The 11,647-nt window shown below is 43.3% G+C and overlaps 1 protein-coding gene across 1 annotated transcript; it reads right to left on the reverse strand.

Annotated features, from left to right (window-relative positions):
- Positions 1 to 669: 669 nt before the first annotated feature.
- LOC122766831 (G1/S-specific cyclin-D2-like) lies at positions 670 to 10,152 on the reverse strand. Its single transcript, XM_044022031.1, has 4 exons — positions 9,902 to 10,152; positions 7,224 to 7,383; positions 4,137 to 4,285; positions 670 to 1,129 (listed from the first exon to the last, which is right to left on the reverse strand). The coding sequence occupies exons 1-4, from the start codon at positions 10,040 to 10,042 to the stop codon at positions 965 to 967; spliced, it is 615 nt and encodes a 204-aa protein (XP_043877966.1). The 5' UTR covers positions 10,043 to 10,152; the 3' UTR covers positions 670 to 964.
- Positions 10,153 to 11,647: the final 1,495 nt, after the last annotated feature.

Below are 11,647 nucleotides of genomic sequence, written 5' to 3' on the forward strand. Positions count from 1 at the left end.
ATCATCATCGTCATCATCATCGCTCCCTGAACCAGCAAACACTTGTAACTGCTCGTCTTCTGAACACGGTCGACGCAAACGTCGGAACTATTCAAACACGCAAACGTCGGAACTATTCACACACACACACACACGCACGCAGACACGCACACACGCACGCACACACGCACAGCGCTTTCCCCGGTCCTTTAACGTCCTGGTGGCTTCGGCAGAGAAATCAAGACCTGAACTGACCTCGTCTCTCAGACATCAGCTTCTGCTCGACACGTCGGCCTCACGCCCTTCCTGTGTGAGCAGGCCCAGCCCACTCCTGGCCAGCACTCCAGCATAAATAATAAGCAGTGCTACAGGTGCACGCAGTACGACGGGTGGGTGCACGCAGTACGACAGGGAGCGAGCGGCGGCGGCGCTCCTGCACCTGTCAATCAGCTTCGCTTAAATGCCATTTTCTGTATTTCTCAGCACTTCGATCACCCCCCCATAAAACTGTGAGTTGATAATTGTTTGCTAAAGATGATAAAAGAGTAACTTAACTAAATGCTTGCTAAATATACAATATTTATCATATTTTATTTTTTTTACTAGGTTGTATCAAAAGAAATAAAGTATATTTCATATAATTATGTTTTTTTTCAAGTAAGAAAATATATTTAGGGTCCCATTCGGGACGGGGAACCTCAGGCACTATCAAGTTTTTCTTGTTTTTCCTTTTCTTTTAAATAGCTTGTTGGATTACATGTGGCCCGCACAAACACAGGTGAAAGGATGAACGGGGTGAAAAGGAGAAGAAAAACTAGACATTTTCTTAATTTCTAATAAGGAGTTCAGAGATTGTCTCACTGTCATTCATGCAGTGTTTCCATGGAGATACTGGCAGCTCGCTCTGGCTCTGGCTCTGGCTCTGGCTCTCTTACATTAGTTCATGAGTGGTGTTCTGCCAGTTGGTGAGCGAGTGATTGGCAGTTCATAAGTTGACGTCGCGTACGTCTGTGGGGGTGCTGGACTGGTCCTGCTGCTCCCTGGCCTTGTTTCCTGCTCTGACTCCGGTCTCCTGTCGGGACTGTTGACCCTGCTGCAGGCTGGCGGCCAGCACGCGCTCAATTTGCTCTTGACACGCCCTCAAACAATCCTGAAACAAAGAACAAAGCAAAGTCGCTCTTGTTACACATCACACCCGACCTGACACACAGTAACCAAACATTCCTGCCAACACGGGCACAGCAGGCGCCAAAAACATCGAAACCACTCACTGAATTTAAAATAAATATGATATCAGAGATTAAAAATGGAAAATCCCATGTATCACTTGTTTCCATGAGGAACATGAGCAGAATCACCAGCCCTGAGCGTTACAGTAAAGTCAGTCCGCTGATTGGACATCATCGGTGTCGGTGTCTGTCAGTCTTGGATTTCGTCTCCGAACGATTGCAAAAACTAAACAATTGAAGCAAATAGATGAAAACTGGGCTTTTATTCTGAAAATAATTCAGTATGCATTTCCCTTCTAGCGACTCATTTTAAAAAAGCAACTTTAAAGGTCTCTGCTCAGCAGCCAAACGATTCCGAAGCTTCACTGCAAACGTTTAGTGTTTTCTCTCCTCACGTGCAGTGACAGATGCTGCTTGAATTAGAAAGTGCATTTAAAGTAGGACGGGTTTGTTTTTTTAACCGTTATTGAAATCATTTAGAAAACATTTATTACAATGATTCACCTTTTGCATATTTGTGCTCGTCCCTCGCTCCTCGGCATCTGTAGATACCCGCGGTTGTGACGTCACTCCAATGGTATAGATAGAATATGAGATATAATCACAATATTGTCCATCTTTCATCGTTATCTGACATTGTCTCGTGATATTGATGAAAATGATTTGAAAGTTCTGCTTGGATGAAACTAAACTAGAGACAGATCTACTGTCTTCACCAGCATTTGAAACTCAACTCGTTGTTTGACCTGTGGGTGTGGTCACATGCACGGCCCAGCAGTAGGCGGTCCTGTCTGCGTCACCACGACAACAACGGCCACCAGAACACAGCAGCGCTAACGACGCGAGTCTGAGGTCAGAGCCAAGCAACCAGGGAGGAGCTTAAACTCTGGACTCCCTCCCCCCGTCCTCCTGACAGCACGGTCAGTCCCATGAGAGGCCAAGAGGAAATGGCTTTGACCTGGTGACCTCTGACCCTGGAGTTTGTGTGTAAATGTGAATGAAGGACAGTGGGACCGGATGTTTTAGGACAACGTGGTGTGGTCTCGGCGGTGTGGATGTGGGAGGTCTGACTGCAGGAGTCTTAAAGAATGCACCCACACTCGCAGAGAGGCCAGCATTCCTTTGAAATGTACGGATAATTGGAACCCGATGGGCTGCAGACGGCACCCGTCGCCATGGCGATGGAACCGCGAGCCAAAAGGCACCCGTGCAGTTCGTCTGGCAACCGACGACGTGTGACAACGATAACACACAGTGATGATAACGATGTTTGAACTGATCTCATCATCATCATCATCTTTATCAGGTACATGAGCATGTTCTGCAGGGCGTCATTTTTACTAGATATTTATTTTAAGTGATGTTTCATACTTTTATTGTATGACTTGTTCATTGGTGTTGCATTTCTACTTTCTACAGTATGTTGTTGTTTGTCGTTTCTCTTATTTATCTCTGATGTACAGCACGTTTTCAGCTGGTGCTGTTTTTTAAATAAAGTTGGATTAGAAACACAGATCAACATGTACTAATTAATAAACATTATATTAGCAGATGATAAAAATAACTAGAATGTATGTTCAATGTTTATGTATTGACATACTCGTCACTATTATACTGTAGCTAGACTTAAACCTTTTAAAGACCATGAAGAAAAGCAAAAATATCTGGTTTTATAAATGTAATCACTCTTGTTTGGTAACTCATGGACTTCTTGAATAATCAAACACCATCCATTTCATTTAGAATACAGCATTTGTGCAGGACACAGAATAAAATGTCAATAACATGATGTCTGTGTCTGTCCCGCCTTGTGTGAAGCTTGGTTCACTTTCTCTTTCCTTATTGGTAATAAATGGAAAGAAGCTTTGTTCCTCCACCAGGAGGGGCAGCACAGCTTCAGTGGGAGCCATGCAGAGAAACTGCATGTGTCCGACCACAAGAATGTGGGATCTGAGTTTCAAGAAGACATTCCCTCTGCCGCTGCTCCTTATAGCAGCAGTCTGCCTCAGCAGCCACGAGCCAAGAGCTTCAATCTGCCGATACTCAAGTCATCGCTGTTGTTGCTGCTGCTGCTGCTGCTGCTGTCGTCACATGTTGCAATGGTCACTATTATTATTATCATCATCATCATCATCAGCATCATAATTATTACTGTTGTTGTTATTATTATTATTATCATCATGATTATTATTATGTTATTATTATTGTTATTATCATTACCATTATATTATTACCGTCATTATTATTATTATTGTTGTTATCATCATCATTATTATTATTATTATTATTGTTGTCATTATCATCATTATTTTATTATCATCATCATTATTATTATCATTATTATTGTTGTTATTATCATCATCATTATTATTGTTGTTATTATCATTATTATTATGATGATGATTATTATTATTACTATTATTATTATTATTATTATTATTATTAAGGGCCACACGGTGCGGTGGTTAGCACTCTTGCCTTGCAGTGAGAAGACCTGGGTTCGAGCCCCGGTTGGAACACGGGTCTTTCTGCATGGAGTTTGGTTAGTGCCTTGCAGTGACCTGGGTTCGAGCCCCGGTTGGAACACGGGTCTTTCTGCATGGAGTTTGCATGTTCTCCCCGTGTGTCGGGTTAGTAAATTGGACACTCTAAATTGACATATGAGTGTGAGAGAGCAAATGGTTGTGTGTGTGTGTGTGTGTGTGTGTGTGTGTGTGTGTGTGTGTGTGTGTGTGTGTGTGTGTGTGTGTGTGTGTGTGTGTGTGTGTGTGTGGCCCTGTCCCCCATGACCCTCTGGTTGAGGATAAAGCGGCAGATGATGACGACTATTATTATTATTATTATTATTATTATTATTGTTATTAACGACACTAACATTAACTGCTGTGTAGGATTAAAGCTTGTAGGTTCCGTCAGTGTGGTACTCACCACCTCTGTGTTGGTGATCTTGGCCAGCAGGTCGGTCAGGTTGTCTCTGGTCAGCCTCTGGTCAGCCTGGTCCAGCTGGAGGCCGCACACAGCAGCTCCCATGCTGCCTGTGGCGATCATAGAAGGAGGGTTCATGGCGAGGCGGTCATCTGCGAGGCGAGGGAGGAGCATTAGTCAAGAAGCTGCAGCTTTGGGCCAGAATGACACACGGAAATCACATATTTAAGTCTGATTCAAAGCACTTCAACCCAGCCAAGAGGAAGTATGAAAGATGCATGAGGTGTGCAAACATCTGAATCATCCTCAGCTCTGCAGCTGAACCTGACTTTCCCACAGTCTGGATTTCAACAGAGGGGGCTGCACGGAGGAACCTGTGTGCTTTTCCTACACAGAGACTCGAGCCATGATTAGAAAAGCAGAGTAGGAAGCCTCCTACTCGCTGAAAAATTGAGTTCCAGGAACGACTCCCTCCAGTCCACATCCAACTCTGACAGACTTAAGCGACAACAGGCCTGGACGGAGGAGGCGGAGGAGGATTACAACACGAGCACTGAGCCCAGCGCTGCCTCCAACAGCTCATAACTTCAGCTCTCACCTAAACAGTTATTCCTAATTCAATGGGAAACCCTGGGGTTATATTCCCAAACGATCTTACCTGAACACTCAGTTCTCTTTTAACAGCAAACTTCTCCACGCTTAAAGGAAATAAAGGTTACAAAGAACTGAGAAACTGAAGGAGGAGGCCTGATCGACCTCCGGTACTATGGATGATAACGTGTTTCACAAATTCACCTTGACTATGTGACTGATCCATGACAGGGAAAGTCACATTCTAATCTAAATCCTTAGAGAAAACCACACACGCACACACGCACACACGCACACACGCACAACCTAGTTAAACCACACTGGTTTAAGAAGTGCTGTTTTTAAGGCAGGAGGTTGATACTTTGATACTTTGGTCAGCACCATGTTGTACTTTAAAAGTAACCATATTAGGAAGACTGTGGGTCTGAGTAAGAGCTCGTCCAACTCTTGTGCAACTATTAGAGAACACGTCAATCTCAGTGCAATGTTGTCGTATTTAGGGCTGATTCTTACTCTCCTTGTCTGTACATCCTTACTATATATGCATCCATATCCATATCCATATATATATATATATATATACACACATATATACATATACACATATATACCCTGCATTTTAATATTAATGGAAGCTTGTGTGCAACTTCAAGGCGACAGAAGAACTCTAGATGGAACAATGAGTCACAGGATGGACGTCATGCCGTGTTGAAGAACTGATAAAGTGAAGTGACGTCAGGCACTTCCATGTCTACTCACTATAATCATGAGCGGGTAACGTAGGACAGGGGAGAAGAATCCATGCTTTTGCAAGGTCATTTTGAGACTGATGATATTTAAAGTTCTCATTTACCTTCAAAGAGAAAGAATCTATTTCCTGATGCACTTTTAGCATTAGCATTAGCATGGTCTCAGCACGTGCACGGAGCAAACGCTCAACTTAAATGAGCAGGGGAGCGACACACGGAGTGGTCGACACAGCCGGAACCCGGTGCGGCTCAGTCCTGGTGGCCTTGCTGGCTTTGATTAAACCCCGGAGAGCAGCCGGCCTCACTACGCCCATCTTCTCCTCCAGGGAGCAGCTGTCCATAGGAGGAGCTCCTCCATCATAAGAATAACATCTCGACTCCATATAAAACTCCAAACATTTACATTACTGCAGAACCACAGCAGGCCTCCTTCTTTCCACTGTGGCTGCTTTGTGCCTGGATATAACGAGCTGCTTATGAATAGCAGAGGCGACCACTGAAACACACCCAAATATAAAAAAAATAGTGTGACACTAAAACTGTGCTGAACAGGAGCCTATGGTTGCACTAAGAACCTCCAGTAAACGACTGCCATCACTGGGGATTTGCATGGAGCTAAAAAGACCTCCTTTCTTTATTTCCTTCATTGAATTAGCTGAAAGGAAGTGGCAGCCTTGTGACAGTGGAGCGCTGTATTGTACGAGGTGACCCTGTCGTCGTGGTTTTTCCGTCCAGGATATGAAAATATTAGAGGGATTCCTCGCACGGACAAAGGAATGCCATGGAAATTCACCTCGGGGGAGTCTGAGGGCAGGATGAGAGCAGGAAGGAAGCTCACTGGATCGCCGTCCTGACTTTTTAAACTCGGAGGCTTCACTGTCAACTCACAACGTGTGCACAATTTGAGCTGCACCTGAATCTGCATCCACACACATCCTACACTCGTGTCCTCATTGACCAGGTGTTTAAGGGCCACAAACACGACTGTTGAGAAGCTGAAAAACTCTTTTAAATCCAAATTACCGTTTAAAACAGAGACGTTAGCAAATTGACTCGTTTGATTGTTCTATATTATACATGAACATAAACGTCATCTTCAAGCCCTCAGTTTTGTTTTGATGGTAATTCTTCATCTTGTTGTAAATCACAGAAAACCTCGGACTAAAGCTCCACTTAAAAAAGGTTAAAAAAAGGCTAAACCTCCCCGATTTTACCCAAATCCTGGCAAAAATGAGCTCTTTGTAAACAGCGATGTGGTTTCACAGATTCACTTCCTGACTTGTTATCGGCCACATCTCGACGACCAGCTGTGAAAAAAAGCTCTGTTAACACTTATTTATTTCAGTTTCAGTTTCATAAGAGAAATCCCTGTTCTGATATTTAACCACCGGTGTTTCTAAGCAAACAGCTGCACAGACGATCGCCGTGCTTTTATTTTTGGGTCTAAACGTCAAATGAAACAGCAGTTGGTCACTGCGTGTTACACTAGGACCGAGCCGCTATCATTACCCTGCATGTGGCTAATCTAAACACGGCACTTGCAGCACATGAGTTTTCTCAGCAGAGAAACACGGAAACGACCGCGTCCAGCAGCTCGTTGCAGCTGCTGGACTACGACACAAGCTGTGGAGAGAGAAGAGAGTGGAGGTCACAGATGACTCACAGCCAGGGAATGCTGGTGTGTGTGGGAATATTCCGGTGGACGTGAAGAAAAAGAGAGAGAGCATGAAATGACACGCAGCTGCGTTACCTGTGGCACAGAGGGCGATGAATGTGAGGGTGTGTTTGCGAACCATCGGCAGTCTGTCTTTGGGAAGGGGCAGCCTGCGAATGATGTGATCTATGAAATCATTGGGAATGACTGGGGCCATGTTCCACTTCAACTTCCCCAACACCACCAGTTCCCAGTCCTGAAAAAGTAAAGAAAAAAAAACAGGAAAACGATGATCAATTCCACCACAGTCTGAAGTCTGCTCAGTCAGAGGGTGAAATGGCCGGCTGCCACGCCTCCATTCACCGTGAAACAGGAGCACAGTCCATCTTTATTCCCACAGGAAATGACTGTGTAAGAAGAGTAACATTTCTTCACTCTATCTTATTATCTGCGTGCCATTCTCTGTGTTCACATCACCAGCATGTGACGACTTTTTCCCTGCTCAGAGGCCCCGCTGCCAACGACACCGCTCACGCCTTCCTCCCTATCACAAGCCTCAAAACGAGAGCCGACGCTTCACACAGTCATCGCACCAACACCGGCACGGAAGGTGCCCACGACGTTATATGACATCATTTCCTGTGTCTTCATCATTATTCTCCCGCATTATGACTGAGTAATAAAAAGCGTCTGACTCAGTTTGTGAGAATGTTCCTTCATGTTTGTAAATGTCAAACTCACACAAGGACAGAGCATGAGAGCGGTGCAGAGAGCAGATTTCACTGAATCTGTTCACATTCCCACTCCCATGAGTCACGACGTGACCATTTCCATTCACTCACACACACACACACACACACACACAAAAGATTTACCAGTGTTGTGAATTTGAAATGTGTTGTTCTACAACTGTCCCACTTTTCATGTTAACTCGTTGGAACTGGTGTCCACATCAAGGCAGCGACGGTCATGTGACGTATCCAGTGAGTCTGAGGCGTTCGTTCCTCTCACGACGGTACGGTTCTGCCATACATGCAACATTCTACACGTTTACAATGTTCTGTGGTAGAAACATTGAGATGAAGATCCACCCTGTTCTGTCAATAAAACTGACAAAAGATCAGTGATGCAGCAACATACCACGTAATCGCTCGTCTTCATAAATAGAAATTACAATAAGTTGTTTGTGGTCACTTTCTATTCACAGAGATAAATGTTGTAAGTACACACATACATACGTGTATATACACACATAAATATAGAAGACTTGAACTGCCTGGTGAGGACCGTGTGATCCAGAGTCCAGATTCATCCGAGCGTGGAGCTAAAGCTACGGCAGGTTGATGAAACCGTCGCGCGATAAACCCAAAAGTCTCCAAGTTCATTATGTTCAGTTATTGTAATTATGTCCTAAGATGACTTACACCACGAGAGGCAGACAAGTGATGACTGTGTGCTTTTCAACTCCTCACTTCCTGTGTAACCTGAAATGCAAACATCGTACACCACAAAAACCCCACACCGGCCGGGACAGCACCCCCTCCTCCCCCACATGCTAAAGAACGATGTGATATGATGTGAAAGGATGTGAAAGGATGTGAAAAGATGTGAAAAGATGTGAACCATCAGCCCTCAGAACATAACCCGTCATACATGTGCGTGTATATTAGCCTGTCTAGCCTCTGAGGATATTGTTGACTGTGGAAGGAGCAGGGTGGTGGTTTGTTGTCCATGCACTCACTTCCTGGACCGCTGCCACGACGCACACACGCACACACGCACACACGCACACCAGTGGCTCTCGCTGCGTCCTGTGAGGATATCCAGGAATTAGGAGACTTATGGCAATGTGGAGCATCAAATTGGACGAATGTCATTTCCCTAAACAGCTCCGGGCAGCACAGGAAGATGTAAAGAGAACATGTGGAGCTAGTTGGCTGATGTATGAATTGGATCTATCTCATTAAAACACACCTGCTGTTTATTGAGCGGTCGACTGACAGACTGACATTTATTGTGCAATTACTTTGATACTGGATTGATTGGTTGAGTCATTTATAAGGAATCGCTTCAACTGGGAGGAAATGGACATTTTTGCATGAAAACAATCAAATATTCTTCTCTCTGTTATAGCTATGAAAATAATTGTTAGTTGCAGCTCTACTAAGAATTACTGTAAGTTTTAACACAGAACAGCACATGAAAACAGCGGATGAGGAGGTGTGAGTGTGTGGTACAAAGCTCCACACAGAGCTTGTGTTGTCAACTTCATATCTCTGCATTGTCTTTGTTTGTTTGGACAAAACTAGAGAATTCAAGATGCCACTTTCTGGTTTTTAGATCCTCTTTTAGCATTTTAGCACAACATGGGTGAGTCCGGGAAACGCATGTCGTTTTAACTGGAACTGATAACATCGTCTTGATGTTTACTGTAATAACGTTGTAAAGTGCTTTCTGGCTACTTTCCTGGTGTAAAAGTCCATTTGTTCTGGGAAAAGTATCCATATGATTCAGGCTAAAGCCAAACTCTATGCTGCATAACTGCCACTAGATGGCATCACATCCCTCTCCGGTCCACATGGACCCAAAGAAAGGATGTGGCTGTATTGTGCACAGCTCCACTTACAGAGAAAATGGGAAACTTCCTGTGTAACAAATTAAGCCATTAGCATTATAAAATCATCCCAAATGTGATACTGCATTTTTAGGCTCTCATGAACAATTGAATGGATGAAGGGATGAATGAATGGGTCTTTTGAGAGTCCAGTGCTTACCAGCAGTTCCCGTGGTGTGATGGAGTTGTCCGTGTACATGCAGAGTTTCTCTGCAGACAGCGGCCTGCTGTCTTTTAACTTGGAGGCCAGGAATATGCACACAGCTCCCAGAAGCTGCAAAAAACTCTTTCTCGTGGGCATCACTGCTAAAAATCTGTCCAAATAATTAATGGCTAATGGGAAGACGTCTTCATTGCTCTTCTCCTCTTCACAAACCTAGGAAGAGACAAATATATAAACAAATAACACATCAGGATTCATTCAGAAAAATGGAAGGAAACGTTGATTTCTCTTTGATAAAAGCTTTAGTTTGTTTATTTCTTTGCAGCTGTTGTGTTGTTGTGTTTTTATGGCTGAATCTTTGTTTTAAATCAGCTCTTTAGTCACAAGCTGCAAAGTTAAAAAACAAAAACCGAATTAGTTCAACTGGATCGCTTCGTTCAGCTAAAACCTTGTCCTCGCCTCCTCTTCCTTGTTCGGGCTTGTCGTGTTAAAATAAATAAATAAAATAATAAAAAATAATAACAATAATAAAGACTTTTTTTACGTGTGCAAAACGTCTTAAACGCGTGTTTAAATCATATCCGACGGTTAGGAAAAAGAAGTGCGAGCTAAAATTGTTAGAGGTTTCAAAGTAAAGTTGGTGTTGCGTTCACGGCCCCTGCCTTTTCCCCTGAGCTCGCTCCACTTTAAAAAATAATTATAATTACAAGCAGAGTAAAACGGCGGATTGTAATGTCATGTTAATTAAGACCAAGTGTTCCCCTGTCGTTCAAACTCGCTGAATAAATCTGTTTAGATCCCAATTACATCAGTTTGTCTTTTGATTGAACCCCATCAGCTAATCTCTTTGGGAAATTGCGGCTGTATGCCTTATGCATAGAACTACATTCCACAATTGCAAGATGCTTTTAAGCCATTCTAGAAACACAGCACTACCTAGCACCCACCATACAGTTTATTTCACATGGCGTTCACATGCTGTTTAATTCTATTAGACTATTGAGCTATAAAACTTCCAAAATCCAAAAGTCCTTGCAACCAGCAGGTACAATATTTTTCGGAACTCTGATTTCCCACAAAATGCAGCCTTCTCAGGCCAGGCTAGTTTATTTATTTAGCACCATTCATACACAAGGCAATTCAGAGTGCTTTAAAGAGGTAGAAAATACAATACAGAGACATCTGAAATGAAACGTTACATTGGCTTTGAAATGCAATACAAACTGTAAAAGTGTGATTTAGAAACAATTAAATCAAGCAAAGCGTCAGTTTTACTTGGATTCACATCATAAGATCGTATCAGTGCAGTACAGGGAGAGAAAGGAAACCGATCATTTGAACTGTGTTGACTGACGCTGAAAAATTGACTGTTTGCCTGTCTTTTTCATCAGATTACACTGATTAGAAGTCCCACTTGTTCTTCAAAGCTCTAACATTTCCTTTGTATTGTTATATCCGCTGCGTCATTTTGTGGCACCTATCTTGTCCTACAACATTCATCATGCAAATGTTTTATAAATTATATTCTGTTTTGTCAACATTTTTACTCGTGGGAATCAATGGTTGTAATGTTAAATTTTAGAGAGTGTAAATGGAGTGAGAGAGTTTTAAACTGTTAAGCCATGTGTCTCACACAGCATCCTGTCCTTCTGCTGTCCCTCTCTTGCTGTTGCCACCTAACTAGAATCCTACATGTTGAGCGGCTTTGACACAGACTTGGACTGTGCATCCACATGGTTATAC

This window comes from Solea senegalensis, linkage group LG3, assembly GCF_019176455.1.
Source record: "Solea senegalensis isolate Sse05_10M linkage group LG3, IFAPA_SoseM_1, whole genome shotgun sequence".
Taxonomy (NCBI): Eukaryota; Metazoa; Chordata; class Actinopteri; order Pleuronectiformes; family Soleidae; genus Solea; species Solea senegalensis.

Coding starts and splice junctions, on each gene's coding strand:
- LOC122766831 (XM_044022031.1), bottom strand. CDS start 10,042: ATGCCCACGAGAAAGAGTTTTTTGCAGCTTCTGGGAGCTGTGTGCATA. Junction 4,286..7,223: donor CATCGCCCTCTGTGCCACAG/GTAACGCAGCTG, acceptor CTCGCCTCGCAG/ATGACCGCCTCGCCATGAAC. Junction 1,130..4,136: donor AGATCACCAACACAGAGGTG/GTGAGTACCACA, acceptor TCTTTGTTTCAG/GATTGTTTGAGGGCGTGTCA.